This window comes from Rhinolophus hipposideros (assembly GCF_964194185.1).
Source record: "Rhinolophus hipposideros genome assembly, chromosome: 7".
In the NCBI taxonomy this organism is placed as follows: domain Eukaryota; kingdom Metazoa; phylum Chordata; class Mammalia; order Chiroptera; family Rhinolophidae; genus Rhinolophus; species Rhinolophus hipposideros.
This window is the reverse complement of record NC_138053.1, coordinates 9,801,526-9,820,188: the sequence shown is the minus strand read 5'-3', so window position 1 is coordinate 9,820,188 and position 18,663 is coordinate 9,801,526. Positions and strand designations below refer to the sequence as shown.

Genomic DNA, 18,663 nt, shown 5'->3' with positions numbered 1-18,663 from the left:
GTGTGGTGGGGAGGGTATTACACCTCATCATGTCTTATACTTTCTGGGGAGAAAATCGAAAATCATGTATCTCAGCCCAGAGGGGTGGAGCTAGGCCATCTCTGGGAATCAAAAAAAAAAAAAGGTGGGAAGAGAGCTGAGAGAAGCTATTTGGTATGTATGCTGAAGGGAATCATTTTGAGCCCCTGGGTCTCTGCTCCTGCCACCAACACACAAACCACATTCTTCTCCCTCCTGAACAGGCATTTAATAGTCTTATTTCAGTTGGAAGCAGTAGTTGGAGAATAAGTTACTGGAACAGACCAAAAAAACAAAAACAAAAAACCCACACAACTTAAAGTGCTTCAGGCTGCAAACGTAAACATGAGGGATGGGAGGAGGCCACCTAGCTATCGTCCCTCACCCCTGATATAGGAGGGTCATTATCAGGGTCCCGTTACCATGACCACCTTTTAATCTCAGCCCTGGGGTGGATGGGTGGGAGGGAATGTCAAAGGTGGGAAAGACAACTTAATAGGAATGAGAAGACACTTTGTAAACTTAGAACCAGGGTGCAAGGCAGGGGGCAAGGGAGCTCTTGGAGCCCTTGCCCTGGCCAAGAGGAGGGGCCAGCCCCCCTCAGGAAGTCAGGGAAATACTGTTGGCGTAGTGCTGCAGCCATACCCGCCCATTTCACAGCTTCTTCCCTCATCAGCAGACACAGACAGACAGCCCAGTTGGGCCTCCTCACCCACAGTGGGAGGCATCCCTGGGGAGGCACAGCCTAGAGCGAGGACCCCCACTGGGGGCGTTGGGTTTCTGGGAATGTAAGAGGGAGGAGTCCGCATGGTGCTACTTGACAGGCTCCACCACCAGGACCTTGCACTCACGCTTGGCAATCTTGTCCAGAGAGAGCACAGCCTTGTCCGGGGGCAGGTAGAGGGGACGGCCGACAGGGGAGGCCACAGGAGGCGTGATGGCCCTGCGCTCCATGACGCTGCCCGACCTGGGAGAACGCAGAGGCTTTGGGCTCTGGTTAGACCTCAGGACCCCTTCCTGCTTCCTCTCCAATTCTGGCTTCTACCGAGGCCAATAGCACCCCTCCCGAAGTTCCATACCTCATGAGGTGGCTGCGGGAAGGCTGTTGGTGGGAGAAGGACTGAGAGCGGCCCAGGCTAGCCTGGTGCCTCTCCACCAAGTCCCGGACAGCAGGGCTGCTGGGGCTGCTCTTGCGAGAGAGGGGCCGGGCCTCAGGAGGAGGGTGGGACACGCTGGCAGTGAACTGCAGCTTCAGTTTCATATGCTGGCTCAGCTGGGATGGAGACACACCGGTCAGCATTCCCACTCAGCTTCTAGGCCCCAGGCCTCCTCTCAAATCATTGTCCCCCTTGATAGGCCAATGCTGGATCTAAATTCTACCTTTCCTCTGCCTGGCTTTGTAGTACCACGCATTGTAGAAGCTAGCAGGCCTGCCACCTCCTACGCCGACATTCCACATTACCCACCACAGCCCCCAGCCCCTCCCCAGCCCACCTCAAAAAGCCCCGTCCTTAGAGCCTGGAAGGCCACACTGAAGGTGAGTGCACTGCCTTTCCGCGAAAAGCCAAGGTTGTTGAGGGGTGTGTGGCACACAATGGAGTCTAGGGCGGCCTGCATGGCTCGGCGCTCCTCCTCACACAGCTGCTTTCCTGGGGGGCAGAAACAGCGACCAGTAAACATCTGTACAGTGTTGCTCATTTCACAAAGCAACTCCATGAGCAGTTCTTGTTGGATCTTCAAAGCCACCCTGTGGAATACACTAAGTATATCTTTTGCCTATTTTATAAATAACAACATACAGCTAATGTTTACTGTATGCTAAGGTCTATTCTAACCATTTCACATATAATATATCTTTAATGCATCATAATAACCCCATGAGGTGTTATTTTTTTTCTGTTTTAGAGATGAGAAATCAGAGGCTCAGAGAGTTTAAGTAACCTACCCAAGGTCACACAGCTAGTAAATGGCAGAGGTAGAAATCAAACATACCAGGGAGCCCAACTCTAGTGTTAGGGCCCTTAAATCATTCTGCCCCGCTACCTCTCTAAACTCTCCATCTGTGACACTGGAGACCACCCAGGTACAGAGCCAAAGCAGCCTGCTACAAGTCACCTACCTCCATGATTTCTTCCTTTCCCCTCCCCTTCTTTGGGACAGTCTGGCAGCAACCTACCAGCCTGTGCGTGCTCCGGGGTCCACACGAGCCTCACAGCAAGGAAGTCTTGGAGATTGTTAAGCAGCGTGTAGGTGACAGTGAAACGCTCGTAGGTCCGAACAGGGGACTCACATGAAGCAGTCATCACAAAGCACGGACGGTCCAGGCGGATGCTGGGCAGGCTAGAAGCAGTGAGAGGAAAGCAGGATGTGTGTGCGAGTTGCAAAACAAAGGTGAACGGAATGGTGCCCTGGGGGTTCCCACATACTCACCGGTAGTGGGTGTAGATGCTCTGAGTGAAGGGCAGCTTCGGGGTGGACCACTGAACCACGGCGATCAGGGGGACTTCTAGGCCCTGTGGGATGGACAGAGGAAACCACAAGTATCAGAGGTTGTCCCCCTCTCATCTTTAGTCACTCCCCCTGGCCTTTCCCTCCTACTGCTTTTCCTTAACCTTTTTCCTTGAACACACCAGTCCCTTATACTTACCTCCTTGCCCCCTGGAGGTGGCTGCTCACCCCCTCTCAGCTGAAACAGGAAGTTGTGTTCCTCCAGGGCACTGAGCGGGCAGGGGAAGCAGCCAGAGGTACCAGGGAGCCGACAGAATGAGCCCATGGAGATCTCCCCAGACTGGTGACTAGTTCAGAAGAAGGGACAGAGCTCATCTTTCCATGCCAAAGTTCTCAGCCCCCATTCCCACCATTCCGAAGCCCTGTCCCTCCCCAGGACCTCACCAGACATTGTCCACCAGCAGCACAGAGCCATCCGGCATGACAGGTAGATAACTGGCATTGAAGTTTGGGAGAATGCGGATATCTCGGATGGAAATTTCCTCCTGGGAGGAGCTGTTCAGCACTGTCGGAGGTAACCAGCTCAGCTCAGAGTATCTGGACCCATAAGACCCCACTTTAATCCCCCCAAAATGGACCTATCCCCACCAGCCTGCACAGAGTAACTGCCACCCAGTCAGTGCCCTTGCTGCTGCCCAAGACCTGAGCCACGGATCTGCTCACCCTTGAGAACGGTCAAGTGTTTTCCAGCCACAGTGAACTGGCGGCATTTCAGAACTGGAGGGGGCAGCAGAGTCAGCAGGGTGCTCACTGCAGGAGAGGGCGAGGCAAGAACTGACGGGCTGGGCACAAACCTCACCTCTAACAGTTCTAATCTCCCTCTTCTCAGATCAGGCACTCGCCAACATCAACCCTCCACTCTGTTCCCCCAATTCCAGACTAGCGTTTTCTTCCTGAATTCTCCCCACCTTGGGCCTTGAAAGCGCTCTGCTCGCCCCGAAAGGTCTCCCCAGGAGATCGGGTCTGTAGCAAGCGCAGGTAGCCTTGATCTCTGACCTCTGGTGCCTCAACCTCCCGCTTCCACACAGTCACTACAATCTGAGCAAAGGGGACACAGGACCAGTCAAAAGGAGAGACAGCCAGCCAGCCTTAGAAAGAGCATCTGAATTAGGACAACAGCTCCACCCCTTGCCAATCTTACCTTGGCCTTAGGTGTCCCTGGGGGCAGTCTATCCAGTGAAACAGTAAGTGGGAAGATGACCTCATCTGTGGACACAATTGGTTCCTCCACAGGCAGCTGGGGGCAGGGGTGTGTGAAAAGGGGTGAAGAGGTCAAGAGAAAGAGGCAGCCCGCTGCGTTCCCTTTAAGATCTGCGGTGCGTGGTTCTTCTTTCCCTCCCCTCTTCATCCGTCATCTGCCTCTTGCTTCCCTCCAGCGTCCCTCTCTTCTCCCGTCTTTGGAGCCCAGCAAACCTCCCCGCCGCCCTGTGCCGTGTCACCCCGGCTCCTCACCGTGGTCGCTCCCCCTGAGGTAGCAGGGCCCGGGCCGTGGGTGAGAAGGGGGCTGCAGCCTCGAAACAACCCACCGCCGGGATCCCCGCCCCCTGGGGGTTCAGGATCCTGGTCGCCGGAGCCACCGCCACCGGGCGCCCCGCCTCCGGCGCTGACCGAGGCCAGGGCGGCCAGGGCAGTCGCCAATTCCGCCCAGGCCCCACGGGACCCCAAGCCCGGGCCACCCCCGGCGCCGGAGCCCGCGCCGCCACGGCAACGCAGCACCAGCAAGAAACGGACAGTCTCCCCCAGGTAGAGATGGTTGCGCCGGGGCAGCGCCCGGTACCGGCCTGGGTCCCCCGCCAGCTCCGCGCGCGGCGGCAGCGGCACGGCCGGGAAGTACATCGAGTAGTCGCACTGGGACTCCATGGGGCGGCGAGGACTGCGCCGGCCGGGGGCGAAGTGGGCCGGGGCGGCGGAGGGCGAGGGGCCGCTGGGGTGGGTCCGGGGAGCCCGACACCTGACGGGGGCTGCGCGCGGCCGCGCCGGTTCAAGAGACCCGTTGGGGCCCGGAACCGGCGCAATGAACTAGGAACCGCGACCCGGCGGGGCCGGAACCGGGTGCGGGGCCGAATGACTGGGGAAAATCCGGAAGCGGAAGGGGCGTGGCCTCTGAGGCCCCGGAATTTGTGGGTGACCGGACCCTGGAGGAGCGGGGCGGGGTCCGGCCAGCGTTCGGCTGCAGCAAGAAGGATTTGGGAGAGACTACAGACAGACTTCCTAAAGAAGACATATTAAAGAACTCTCTCCAACCCCGCTTCTCCCAAGAAAATGTTCCATCCCCTCCCCTTTCCTTCCTACATAAAGCAAGTCCAAGTTTCAAATTATTTATTCATTCAACAAACATTTCATAGTGAAATGAGCATAGCTCAGTAACAAATGTTTCATAGAGAAATGGAGGTATTATTCCAATCCACCGAATCCCAAACTTTGTCTGGTTTACACCATGGTTTGCTCCTCCAGGGACCCTTTGAGAGTGTTACACGGACCTGCCAGGCGACTGGAAAGGGTTAGAGGCAAAATGGGGGTTGGGGTTGCTGCTAGCTGCTGATCGACTAGATTCCTTGGCACAGGATTGGAGTGCTTTGGGCCCACCTCCGTGCAAACTTCCATTTGTCCTCTAGGGAGCAGATATGTTTTCTGACGGAAGCAGAAATGTCATCTGGCTGCCCCACACTAATCACTTGTGTCCTTGTAACGTAGCTGGTCTTCAACCTAAGACTTAGTGGTTTAATGCTTAGGGGGAGAATAGCCTTGAAGTCTTGAGGGGCAGAGTGACTGTTGGGGGGAACTGCTTGGCATCTAACTTGTCTTTGTACTGTAGCTCAGGGGTGGCCAGGCGCTCACACTCCTTCTGGTCATGGAGGCTCAGTCCACTCTGAAGTACATAGCCTAAAACCTTACCTGACCCAAACTGGAAAGGGCGGAACCGTTGGTCAGTGATGTATTTGGGGTCTAAAGCCTCACCCCCCACCAGACAATGTTTAGCCAGGGCCTCTCGGCGAGCCCGGAGCTCTGCCACTGCACTCTCCAGCCGGCTCTGGCCATATTGCTTTATTCGTGCCCACAGACTGTGGTTGAAGTGAACATAAAGGGCCCAGTCCAAGTTGTTCCAGGCTCGGGCCCGTGCAGTCAGATGCCTCTTTTCAGCCGTCAGTCCACCATCGCTGCCAGCGCTTGTGCCCTGCTCGCTTCCAGCCTGGGCATTGTGCATGAAGCCCACCACATCATCTAGACCCCAGCACAGAGCATCTGCCAATAGAACCAATGACTCGTCAAAGTACTCAGCCACCAAAACCAGGTCAAAGACAGAGTCCAGCCAGGCCAGACTCCACTGAATGAAGGACGAAGACCCCAAATCTAAAGTGATAGGGCTGGATGTCTGGCTGCGACCATCAGCAGCAGTGGGAGCAGGATGGAAGAGAGCATTGGGATCCAGGGTGTGGACTCGAGGGCCAGCACCAGAAGGCAGGACACGCAGTTGTGGGGGATTAAGGTCTCTGGGAGGATGAGGATTTCCTCTCTTGGTCCTCATCTCTGGAGGGAAGGGGAGGCCAAAGTCAAACCATAGCAAGTTGCGTGCATAGTGGTCCCCACGGGCCCCAGGCCGGTAGAAGGCTCGAGGATTGGCCAGGAAAGCAGCCAAGGAAGGTGCCTTGCGGAAGGCTGACGAGGTGGATTTATAGTAGGAGAAGGCAGAGCGGGCCAGAGCTGCTGGGTCTCGGACAATGGAAAAGAAGAAGCTGTCAGAAGGCATGACCTGGAGTACCTGCAGAGGAGAAAAAACATATAGGGAGAAAGAACTGGGCCAGGAAGAAACTAAGTGCAAGCCCAATGCCTGCAAATCGCCTAGCCTTCTCAGACCTCTTCCTGGCAGCTCTAATAGGAAACACCACCTCCCACCCACCCCCACCCCCACCCTCGCCATCTTCTTTCACTAGTTGATAGATCTTGGGCCAGTTACTTAATGCCTCTGAGAACAGTTTGCTCATCTTCAAAACAGGGATACTCATACCTTCCTCCCAGCTGATTATGGAGGTTGCATGAGATAAAGGATATAAAGGAACCTGGAACATGGGAAGCTCCTAGAGAACATTTATTTTCTTGGGCCTTTCTCTCTGCCTTGGTCAGTAAAACTTCTAGGAATCAAACTTTGTGTTCATTTCTCCAACAAAAAACTATTGAGTACCTACCGTGGGACTCTTGATCACAGCTCCAAGAAAAGAACGGGCCTTAGGCCTCCTGGGGGCCGGGGAGGGGGAGTTCACAGGCAGCAAAGAGAAAGGAGAGGGGGAAACTATAATGTTGTCTCAGGTATAGGTGTCAGGTGAGCAAGATGGCCAAAGGACAGGGCACTTCTGGGGCTTTTGGGCATCTTGGAGAACAAAAGACACCCCTGGACTGGACACTGGGAAGCCATGGCCACCTGGTAGGGGGCTTCCCTGAGGCCTGGGCCATTTGATCATACTTCTTAGCAAGAAGTAATGTGGGAATTGGACTGAGCCAGGTAGATCCATGTCAGAAACCAGCTCCTGGACTTCTGGAAGTGTTTTTGCCTCTGAACATGACGTCTGTCATTGAACCTGACTCCATCACTTGATGTCCTCCAATTTGATCTGCTAATGTGGGCATGCCTGCAGGGCAGAGCCTATAAATTGTGTGTCTCTGAAGGCAGAGAAGAACAGTGCAGAGAATGGTCTGTGGCATCAGGTGGACCTGGAATAAAATCCCGATTTAGCTCTTTACCAGTTATGTTAACTTTGGGCAGTTTATTGAACTTCTCAGAGCCTTCATTCCTCCATCTATAAATCTGAGTTAATATTTACCCTGAAGAATGTAGAAGTAGATGGAACAAGGTAGGTATTCAATAAATGGTGGTGACAACGAAGGTCATCATCCTAACCTCCAGAGAAATCTCCCTCAAAGATTGTTGCCATCACCTCACTCCTAGCAGTGGCCTCTTGCTAACCATTAGATCACACTCATGCTCCTCAGCCGCTTTCTTCAGCTCCAGCTTCAACAGGAGTGTGTTTTAGCCCCCGCTGAAGTTCTACCTCCTCTATACGCTCCCCCCTTAAAACCACCACCACCATCACCACCACCACCACCGTCTTTGCCGACATTTTGTTCCCTCTTAAGTATGCCGGACGTTCTCCTTACTACAAAATCATGTCCATCCTTTCCTTTAAAACCTACCTCTCCAGAAAGCTCCACCTCTTTTGATGAATATTGTCCCCACAGTTCCAAATACAAACATACATACACATGCACACATGCCATAGAAGGCGCTTTGACTTTGGAGCAAATGGGCCTGGGTTCAAATCTGGTTAACAGAGACCAGTCATGTAGCCTCTCTGAGACTCGATTTCCTCATCTGTATATAATGGAAACACAATGCTTTCCTGGCAAGGTGATGGTGAGATTAATACTTAGCACTCAAGAAGTATTCAATAAAAGTTAGTCCCTGTATGTTTTCATTTGCGCATTGACTTTCTCCGAGAGCTCTCGGGTTCCTGTGTTGTACATGTGAGTGCATGTACTCGTCTCCCCTATAGAAGTAAGGCTCTAAGGGGCGAGGGCTTGGCGTATAACTGATCCTTAAAATCTGGCAGACATGGTGAGGGGAGTGAGAGTAAGATGGGGCAGAGGGCAGTGGCTGAGCAGAGGTCCTGGTAGTGTCAGTGGAAGGGGCCAAGAAGGGCCAGGGGACACCTGGAGGGAGAGTTCTGGGTGGGGCGGGTGGGGTCAGAGCTGGCAGGGCACTGACACCAGCAGTATATATTGGTTAAGAAAGGAGACTGAGTAAGCTCCAGATGGGAGAGGGCAGGACTTCAGCTCTCAGAAATTACTGAGGGACAGCTGAGTAAAGGAGAACAGGAAACCTCACCTTTGTGGCCCCAATGCCCAACTTTTGGGTGAACTGATGCCTGGGGAGCCCCCAGGCCTGGGGCCTCCTCACCAGATTGTCTTGTCCACAGACCTGATCTCTCTCCAGTCCCACCCACCCACCCCTCTACACCCCCTCACCTCTTTCAGGTTGAACCTCATGTGATGACAGAGGATGTCGAAAGGGGGCTGGGTGCCTCCACCCTCAGGGTGGTAGCCTTTGACCCGAGAGGCCTGGAAAAGCCTTGGGTAGCCGAACTGGTAGCGGGCAGGGAGGGCAAAACGCAGCCCATGTCGGTCCCCGTAGCGATGAAGCAGGCTTAACACAGAGCTGCTCCCGGATTTATGTGTCTTCAGGAACACCAGTCGCTGCCTGGGAGGGCAGGATGGAACAGCTGGCCCTGGGGATGGGACCCAGGGTTGTCGGAGCTGCAGCCCGGGTAGCCTGGGAAGAGACAGGAGGGGAAGTGTCCTGTCCCTCACCAGAAGGTGGATGGGTGTCTAGTGGAGCAAGGACAAAGGATGTGGAGTTCCCAGGAGTCATAGCTCCAGGTGGGATTGGGAGGAGCAAGTGGGCGGCATCTATGGGGCGCTGGGAGAAGATGAAACTCACCTCCTCTGGAAGGGCCCCCCCCAGAGCTGGAGGGCAAATCCGATGGTCATGAAGACTCCCAAAGCCACCCCCAGGCTCCGAGGCCCCCAGAGACGCATGGTCCTGGTAGGAGACAGAGGGCCCATGTGGCACAGGGAAGGGTGACAGGGCGATGGCCAGGCACAGAGGCAGAGACAGCTTGAGATAGCCGTGCAGCCACAGAAGGCGCAGGTTCGAGATCAGGGGTCATTCCCCAGGCCTGCTTGCAGCCCTGGTTGAGTCTGCCCCCTGAGTTAGCAGATTTTTGCCTCTGTCAGCGTCTAGAAGGGAAATGAGGGGAAGGAGGGGAGTCTAAGGAGAGGGTAGAGCCTTCTCTCTGGCTGCTGCAACTGAAACCTAATTCATGCAGCGGGCTGGCTCCGAGAGGGGTGTGTTCACTATAGACATATCTTCGAGGCGGCCCCACAACTACTTCTCTGCTGTCAGCCTCCATCTCCCTCAACCACCACCTACAGTTTCTCCCTGAGCCTCAGGGATTTGGAAGGGAAGGAGAGAAAGACAGAGACCCTGTGAGAAAGATCAGACCACTCTGCTCATAAGACACTGAGGTGGAGGACATGGCCAGGCCACTGACTTCCTTCTCAGCCTCTGTCTGTGACGGATTGGGATGAAGAGCCCCATTAGGAGGCTGAAAGCGGTAACCATAAGGAAAGAATGCGGGTCAGATGAAGCGGGGAGGTGAGGCCACAGGAGGGAGTGTAATGAGTAAGTCAGCCATCTGGTCTAAACTCAGACATCTCTTTTCCCTCTTGGAACAGGGCAGTCCCCAGTGTGGAAGGGGCAGGGGAGACGTGGGGTTACTTATGAAACCCAGTTCCCGCAACACAGCCCCACACACACCCGTTCCCACTTTCCAACCCTATCAATGCACCCAGAAGAGATTGAGAGAGTGGGGCTAGGGGGAAGGAGGGAGGGAGGGACGGAAGGAGGAAGGGAGGGAGGGAGAGAGAGAGAGAGACAGAGAGAGAGAGAGAGACAGAGAGACAGAGAAACTCTGGAGACAAAGATACTGACAGACACAAACACTGAGCTTGGAATTCTTTCCCAGGCCCCAGTTTCCTAATCAATTGGGAGTCCAGACCCACCCCTTCAGATTATAACCCACAAACACAGGCCACAGCCCCTCCAACAAGCCTTGGCAGCCCCCTTCCAGCGCCAGGAGTAACCCCAGACAGAGAGAACCCATACTTGCTACCTAGAGACCCGCCCCCTCTGGCATCACTCCACAACTCCCTCCCCCAACACAGCCCCCAGGATCCAGCCCAGCACAGGACTCCATATCCAGATTTCTTCTATTCCTTCCACCCATCTCTGTCTCCTCCCGTTACCCTTGATTCCAGCCCTCTGTCCCCTCCAACCTTGGTGACTCCTCAGTCACCAGCCCTTTGTTGGCCCCTCTCGGGTGCTATGAACCCCCTCCACCCAAGACTCCTCCCATAAATTCCAGAATCCCTCCACTGGCTGCAGCCTAGGTGTCACTTGCCCACTCACCATGCCACCTGAGGAGCAGCAGGCAAATCGGGGTCTGGCCCTCCCACTCACCCACCCCAGACACCGCCCGGCTCCTCCTGCTCTGCTCAACTTTCCCCATAAACTTTCTCAGTGCCCAGGCTCCTCCCCCTCCCTCCCTTTGTCTGGCCAGTGCCTGCAGCTGCTTCAGCTTTGATTGCTTCTCTGGGTCTCTCACTCGCTCCAACTTTTCCTCCTCAGGGCACCCAGCCCACTCTTGGAAGACACCGCTTCTCTTTCACACTTAGGAATCAATTATACCTTTTTCTCTCTTCCTTTTTCTGCAGAACAAAAAACTCATTCAGGAGACAGAAAGAAAGGAGAAAGTAACAGACAAGAGTTGAAAGCAGACATTGTCAAAGACTTTTGACAAGGTAGCCAGAGGCTGACTTGCAGAGAACAGCCCCCCAGCCTGGAAGGCAGGGCGCAGTGGGGTTGTAAAATATCGATTCCTGGTGTTCAAAAAGAATTTTGCCAGTGACAAGGTGCTTCCTCACACAGTTCCTATTTGGGCCCCACCCCTCTCCCCATTTTATGGATGAAGGTTCTCAGATCTACAGGGTGGACAGCTTGCCCAAACTCAGTATCAGGGGTTCCATGACAGGAGAGAAGCAGGCAGAAAATGAGCCGGTCACGGAGGCTCTGGGGCCTCTGCCAGGAGCCAGGGCTCAGGGAGGGATGCTGAAGTTACAGAAAGTCACACTTGGGGTCCAATAAATTATTTATTTGTAAAATGCAAAATTTGTGAAGGATGTGGATGGCAGAGGTCATGAGTTGTAACTTTCTTTTTTGTATTTTAGTTTAAGAAATTGATACTGAAAAAACGCAACAGAACCCAGACCTGTAGATCCTGACTTCCTATTCACACACTCCAGTCCCCTGCCCTGCACCTGGTCAGCAGCCAGCTTTGTCCATTTCTGAGACCAGGTGCTCCTACCCCTCCCCACTTCCAACTTCCTTCAAACCCCACCCACCAAATGATACCCTAAAGCTTCTCCCCTTCTCTTCCTCGGGGCTCAGTTGGAGATCACACCTCCTTCCTAAATAAATACCCCACCACGCCCCGTCCCTAGACACCAAATGAAAAAAATAAATACTGTGAACACCTACACACTCCCAATGGGAATCTCCTGGACTTGGGGCCCCAGCCATTCACCCAAAAAGTCCCTTCTCTATCTTCTCTGCAGCCCCTTCAACTCCTCCCCAGACCCAGCAGAGCGGGGAGGAAAAGGGCCATGAACCCTTCTAATGCCAGGGCACCCCTCCCCTGTTATCGGGGTCCAAGTAGGGCCAGGGCTGAAAGAAGGAGAATGAGGATGGGTTGGGTGTGAAAACCAATAGATGTCCCCCCAGTCCTGCTCCTGCCCTGGTTGTGTCGGATGATGACACCTCCGCCTTTGCCTCCAGCACCATCTCTTCGAGGAGGGCGAGGAGGCCGGGCTGGGGGGGCCACAGCTGCTGCCCCAGCCATCCAGTCATCTGCATAGTGCTGTCCCTCTCCAGAGCCGCTGGCGTCCTCATCTGCAGGGAGGGAGAGGATCAGAGGGAGAGAATCAGAGACAGACAGGGATCGGTAAGAGGGGCAGTGACAGACAGAGCGAGAGAGATAGACAGAAAGATGAAAACAGTAAGAAAGAGAGTGGCAGGAGAGACACAGATAGATAGTTGGAGGTTGGGAGGAGGGAGAAAGTGACAAGAAGGCAGGGAGAGAGAGATCAGGCAGAGATGGGAATGAGGGAAGGTGATGGGAAACAGGAAAAGAGACAATGAGACAGAGACAGAAAAGAGAGACAGATGGGAAGAGAGGGTAGACAGGAAAAGACAAAACAGACATACACAGAAGCAGCCAGCAGACAGCAAGAGGGGTGGGGGAGGAGAGACGAGGAGACACAGAGACAGACAGTGGGAGAAAGAAAACGAATGTCCTTGCCTTGCTTCTCTGGCAAACTCTACCTACCAGGCGGAGCCACCGAATGGCACTCCCACCAGGCTCCCCTGCCTTGCTGGCGTTGCTCGCCCTTGCCAACCTCCTAAAGCCCTTTGCCCATTGTTCTGTAAGAATATTTTGGAGTCCTCCCAAAGAGACCCTCTCTCTCATTGGTTTCTACCACTTACCTGTAAGGTAAGTAATGCTAGTTTGTAAAATGAATGAGGGAGTGAATGAATGATAACTGAGATGAGAGGGGAGGGACTCAGAAGGCAGTGGGCGGGGCCGGGTCTAATCACAGGCCCAAGGGCCCTCCAGGGTCTTACCCCAGTCCTCCAGTTCCAGGTCGCGTCCCAGAGCGGCTGCCTTCATCCTGATGGTGGCTGCCCGGAGATGCAGCCGCCGCGTCCGCGTCTGGAGGTCGGGGTTCGAAGCTTCCACATTCACCTCTGGGTTGTTGAGCTGCTCGGTCAGAGAGCCTCCGACCACGGGCAACAAGTACCTACGAGCAGAGCAGCCCCCGAAGGATCCCGCCTGACCCGGCGGGCCCGCCCCGCCCCCAGATTCGGGTCTAGGCAGCCCGCAGCCGCCGCCCGCCTGCCCGCCCCACTCTCACCGGCCCCGCCCGGTTCCAGTCCAGCAGGGCGCGGCCTCCTGCGTGATGTCCGCCGCCATGCGGGGGTCCCCGCACACCGTCAGGGGCAGCCCGGCCCAGAAGCCCCGGACCCGGCCCAGCCGCTCGCGGAGCTCCCACACCTGGACAAGCAGAGAGAGTGGGCGGAGCTGCAGCGTGCCCACCCACCAACCTGATGCCCCCGCGCTGCCTGCCCCCCACTCACCAGCCGGGGCAGGCTGTTGCCCGCTGCCATCGTGGGCCGCTCCTCCTCCACCCCAGCCGTCCAGAGCCGGCCCACCTCTTCCGGGGGTGCCGGGGCTCGGCGGGACCGGGCAGGTGTCTTTGGGGGCCCCCCACATTCCTGAAACACCTGTAGCACAGGGAAGAGGAGTACCCCAAGCGGTGAAACCCACACTGTATCCCTGCTCCAACACCTCAATCTCCCCTGACACCCCACTTTCCCCAGATACCCAACAGTGTCTCCCTGACACTCCACAATGTACCTCCAACCACAGGTCCTCGCCTCCACATTCTCTCTCCTGTACCTGAGCTGACACCTCCATACTATCTCCCCTACCCTCGGGGCTGGACACTCCCACGCTTCTCAAGGCCCCTGTACCTGGGTGGACACCGCTACACTGTTCTCCTGCAGATACATCAAACCTTCTGAGATCTTCACCCCAATGGACTGGGCTGCCTGCTCAAAGGAAAAGGGGCCCTGGATCTTCTCAGCCAGAAACAGGAGACCATCTTGAAGGAGGGGGAGAAAGACAAAGGGTGAACTGAGGGGACAGCCAGGGAAGTACCCACTGAACTAAGAAGTTCCCACAAATCCTGACCTGGGAGCAAGGTGTTGGACTGGGAAGACTCACATGAGAAGAACTACCACCCCAAATTCCCCTTCAGTGTGGCTTAAAACTCCCTCCCAGTCCGTCCCCATTCACCCCTACACAGACAGCCTTCCAAAGGCTTTCCTGTGTCCTCACCCAGATAGGCCCCCCAGTCAGGGTCCAGTCCCTGGCTGCTGAGACAGCCGTGGGCCACGTTGAGGCAGAAGCCCCGGCAAGGCAGCAGCAAGGGGACCCCCCGACAAAGGGGACAGCCCGTCAGACGCATCACAGCCCGCTTGCAGCTTGCGGACATGGGCACCTGGGGGAAGAGAGCTGGGCTGTGTCATCCACAAACACTGAGGCTGCCCTCAGCCAAGCTTGGTGCTGGGCACAGAGAGAAATCAAATACCGCACCCCACCTTCCCAGGCCCTAAGTGGAGAACTGACTTGAATGGCTAGGGTTGGTGACTCCATGTGGAAGCAGGTGAGACCCCAAAAGACTGAAGGGAAATTCCTAGAGGTCAGGTTGCAGATATGCCTCTTGGTAGGGATGAAGCTAGAGAGGCAGTAGTGGTGGTGGTGGTGGTGGACAGCCTCTGAGAAAAGGTTTAAAGACAAGAGTGAGTCCATTATGGTTGGGGAAGGAAGACGGGATGCAGGTCATAAGGCTGGGAGGTTGGGAAGAGACTGGGCAGTGGAGACAGAGCCTTGAAGACCAGGTCAGGAATCTGGCCTTCAGTAGCAGGGAAAGTGGAGCCACTGAGGGGGTGTGGAGGAAACCAAGGGAGCCAGTACTCCCATCTCGGGATGCTATGGAGACGGCAAGGCCCCTGGAGGCTGGCGGAGTATGTGTCCTCAGAGGTGCAGGAGAGGGTCAGAGGTGGGAGGTGGTCATGAATCATGACACAGGGGAGACTTCACTTTGGCCCCCTTCCTTCCTGATTCATTCTGGATGGACGCCATGGCCTCAAGGCTAATAGGGGAAGGCCATAGGTCCCTCCTGCCAGCTGGCTCCTAACTCCTCCACAAGGGGCACCTCCTACTCCGCCTCTCCCTCCCTGAGCCCCACCTACACTCAGGCCCCCTCTAACCTTAAGCGCTTCACTGACCACATCTCTTCCGGTCTCCAGGCCCTGGATAAATGCCCGGGCAGCCACCATAGCCCGGGTAATCTGGGGGAGAAGAAAGAAGGTAAGAAAAACCACAAGATTATCATGTGTCAGTCAAGACTGTGGCCAAGAGATTGCACCAAGGGGACGAGGGATGGGGTTAAATTTGTGGAGTTACCTTGGGATGGTTAGGAGTGTCAAGTGGTACAGGGAGGCAGGTTCAAGAGGCTCAGAGGATTATAGTCTGGAAGGATGAAGGGGAACTGGGCTTGGCAAGAGATGGAGGGAACTGAGTTTTATGGGGTTTGGAGACAGACTGCATAGAACAAAGACTGAACTTGAAGCCAGAAGACAGGGGTATGAAACACAGCTCTACCATTTACTGGCAGTGAGACCTTAACTTCTGGGAAGCTCAGTTTTCTTACCTGTATAACAGGGATACTACCATCTACCTTGCAGAGTTACTATGACAATTAAATGAGATACTATAAAATGAAAATCCTTCTCAAATATTAGTGCCTAATTCACAATTAGTTGAACCAAAGAAAGTCAAGATATTAGGATGAGGGAAGAATTGGCAGAAAGGTGGCTGGGGGCCAAGAGCAGGTGAATGGGTCAGGGATGTGTGTGAAACGATAGCACAGGATAAGAGTGGGGGTACCTCCAATTAAAGGAGACTAAGGAGCGTTAGGACAGGCAGGGGTGGCTGGGGCTCAAGATAGGGGTCATCAGGTCAGAGACGGCTGCCATGCAGGATGTGAGGATCACCAGGTCAGGGGTGACTGGGGCAAGAAGGAGGGTCATTAGGTTGGAGGTGAGTACACAGTTCAGAGGTTACAAGGTCAGAGGTGGCTGAAACTTAGGCCTTAGGACCCCTCACCTGCAGGCGGAGGCGGCGGGGTGAGTCCCCAAAAGGCTTCAGAGAGTCATCAGCAGAGGAGGCGAGGCGTGTGAGGCAGAACAGGTAGTCAGGGGAGAAGATGTACTGTGGGTGCAGCAGGGGGAACATTCTCTCCAGGAGCTGCGCCCAGAAATCCACCAAGGCGTCATCTAACCCCTCACCGGACTTCTCATAGTAGTCCCGCAGCCGAGAGAACAGGCTGCTGAATAAGGGGGTGTGCTGGGAGTACAGGCGGCCATAGGAGCGGTGGAAGAGCAGGGCCAGGGAGTGCTCAGCTGATGAGAGCATCTCCCGAAAAACCTCTGTGGCAAATGTGAAGAAAAGGATGGGAGGTGAGGTAAGGCCAGAGAAAGATGGAAAAGTGGAAGGGCAGAGGCAGGAAGAGATTGGGGGTGGGAGAGAAGAGAAAAGACAAGTGAGTTAGAAACTGAGCAACTCGCAGAGACCTGGGCAGACTGGGAATGGGATGGGGCAGGACCCTGGAGAGAGCCTGTGGTGGCCGGGCTAAGCCAGGGCTGGGGTGCCTTACTGATGGAGTAGGAAGTGGGGACAGTATGCTTGCTGGGGTCACGAGCACAGAGAGGAGGTGTGTGGCCAGGTTTGGGGACCCCAAATCCTCACCATCAAATTTCCTGTGCCGGGCAGCCAGCGTGTGTACCAGGAAGGAGCCACTCTCCTCCACCAGGCCTCGGAAGGTAGCCTCAGTGTCCCAGGTCAGCCTCTCCTCTATCTCACTGGAACAGCAAGTGTATTCCTGGGGACAGATCCGGAGGTGCTCACCTGGAGAGAGGAGACACAAGGAATGGTAGGAAATGATAGGGAATGGTGGGAGGTGATGTTATAAAATTCCTTCCTTCTGCCTATCTCTGGGGGCCATCCCTTCTCTTTCACCTGTCTGGTTTCTTTTCTATTGTCTGCACCCTCATCCCCACTTGACCCTATCCCCACATTATTCCCTCACCCATCCCAAGTCCACTGTCATTAGCCAAGGGATGAATAGTGATGGGCCAAATTAGTGATCAGAGGTTCCTCAGGGGACCTTCCCCAACATCACATACCCCAGGCCTCTATAGACTTACAAGGATGGCTTACAGGGCAGCTTCTATGGGAAGAATGGGGTTTGGAGAGGCGGAGTTACTTGGTGAGCAAGAAAGTATTATAGTAGTGCTCTTAAAAATAGAGAGGGGAACAAATTGGGCTGTAAAGAAACAGAGGCGGATGCTAATTACTAGAAAGGTATTCCCGGGGTGGGGGTGGAGTAAGAGTGCCATTATGTGAACAGGAGCGTTATTGTGATCCTGGTAAGGAAGTTCAGAAGGAGGAGAGATGTTATTACTATGGGATTTAAAGATTATTATAGCGGTCACTCTGAAGAGGAAGAATTATTGTGAGATGAGGAAGACCCGCCCCGCCCCCTCCCTTGCCCCCAATTCTCTAGTCTTCCTCTTTCTCCTCACCTGAGATCAGGGCGGGAGGGAGTAGGCTTAAGCTATATCCCCGGGCGCCCAGAATCTGCCGGGTCTCAGTGCAACTCCGGGTGACCTTTGCCTCGCTCCCGCGTCCAGGACCAGGACCGGGACACAGAGGCAGCAGTAGAAGCAGAAGAGTTCGCAGCGCGAACATAGCTGCTGCGACCCTGGAACAGCAAAGTGAGTCTTAAGGAGTAAAGAAGAGCCGCCCGAACTCAGAAAGCCGGTTCTCTGCCGTGGGAACCTCCCGCCAGCCACAGAAAGAGCACGACCTCGGAAAACTGAACACCCACCACGATAGCTAGAACCAGAAGCATCTGCGGAGACAATGGGAGCGGGGAGCCGGACAAGGGGCGGGGCCGGGGCGGAGCTCTGCCAATGATGGTTAGGAATAGGCCTCAGGGGCGGGGTCAAGGGAGAAATTAAGCCAATGTAGTGGGGAAGCTCGGCAGAGGGGAGGGACTCGGTTGAATTTAGGAGGTTGGTGGGAGCGTGGTCTTTTTCAGGGGCGTGGCGACCCGGTTCTAAAGGTGGGGCCTGGGTGGAGCCCAGCCTATGGCAGTTGAGAAGCCAGATTGAAGGAGCTACTGGTAGCCTAGTGAGAAGACCCGCCGAAGTGGGGGAGAGGGGAAAAAGGGGGCGGAATATTGAGGGTAGAGGGGCGGGGATGGGGTGGAGGAGGGTTGAAGCTGGCGGCCAGCGCGCCTGAGCCCACGTGATAGGGCGGCAGGCGGGAGAGCTGGTGGCCGCACGAGGCGGCAGGAGCGGTGTGACTGGAACGTGGTGAGCACGAGCTCTTACACGTCCAAACCTCGCGACAATTACCAACCCTGGGACTAGACGTTGGGCTCGCGCCTGCGCGCAACGCGCCTCGTGCATTCCCGCGTTTTTCTGGATTCTTCCGCCACCAGAAGGGAAGCGGCAGGCGCCTCTGCCGCAGGTGGGGTGACTACAGGGACCCGAGGGACCCCAGGCGGTGACTTTTCCTCAACCCTGCTCTCCCAGAAGTCGCTGTTCCGGGTTCAGAGAGTGAGGCTTCTCTTTAACCCAAGAATACGGCCGCCCCCCACCCCCATCGCCGCACTGCGGTCTCTGAGATAGGGACCTCCCTCCTCCATGAATCCGTAGCTTCCTCCACCTCCGGTCCCCACGAGACTGATAGTCACTCTTGTGAGCGGTTAGAAGGCTCCTCCGCCCAAAGAAACTTACCCTGGGGAGGGTTAGAAGTACCACTATCTGGAAAAGTA

The 18,663-nt window shown here is 55.3% G+C and overlaps 3 protein-coding genes across 3 annotated transcripts; all 3 read right to left on the bottom strand.

Annotated features, from left to right (window-relative positions):
• Positions 1-227: 227 nt before the first annotated feature.
• Positions 228-4,620, bottom strand: TRAPPC14 (trafficking protein particle complex subunit 14). The gene is made up of 11 exons (XM_081053679.1): positions 3,979-4,620; positions 3,668-3,763; positions 3,435-3,564; positions 3,190-3,276; positions 2,911-3,031; positions 2,666-2,813; positions 2,449-2,531; positions 2,195-2,358; positions 1,513-1,667; positions 1,098-1,291; positions 228-985 (listed from the first exon to the last, which is right to left on the bottom strand). Exons 1-11 carry the CDS (start codon positions 4,384-4,386, stop codon positions 832-834), a joined length of 1,740 nt encoding a protein of 579 aa, XP_080909805.1. The 5' UTR covers positions 4,387-4,620; the 3' UTR covers positions 228-831.
• A 210-nt stretch (positions 4,621-4,830) lies between these two features.
• Positions 4,831-10,663, bottom strand: GAL3ST4 (galactose-3-O-sulfotransferase 4). Its single transcript, XM_081053680.1, has 4 exons — positions 10,547-10,663; positions 9,017-9,315; positions 8,545-8,848; positions 4,831-6,286 (listed from the first exon to the last, which is right to left on the bottom strand). The coding sequence occupies exons 2-4, from the start codon at positions 9,139-9,141 to the stop codon at positions 5,255-5,257; spliced, it is 1,461 nt and encodes a 486-aa protein (XP_080909806.1). The 5' UTR covers positions 9,142-9,315; positions 10,547-10,663; the 3' UTR covers positions 4,831-5,254.
• Positions 10,664-11,810: 1,147 nt separating this feature from the next.
• GPC2 (glypican 2) lies at positions 11,811-17,570 on the bottom strand (the record flags this gene model as incomplete). The annotated part of the gene is made up of 10 exons (XM_081053396.1): positions 11,811-12,085; positions 12,818-12,993; positions 13,108-13,247; positions 13,331-13,477; positions 13,727-13,857; positions 14,094-14,256; positions 15,029-15,109; positions 15,927-16,249; positions 16,569-16,727; positions 17,405-17,570. 10 exons carry the CDS (start codon positions 17,568-17,570, stop codon positions 11,835-11,837), a joined length of 1,737 nt encoding a protein of 578 aa, XP_080909522.1. The 3' UTR covers positions 11,811-11,834.
• Positions 17,571-18,663: the final 1,093 nt, after the last annotated feature.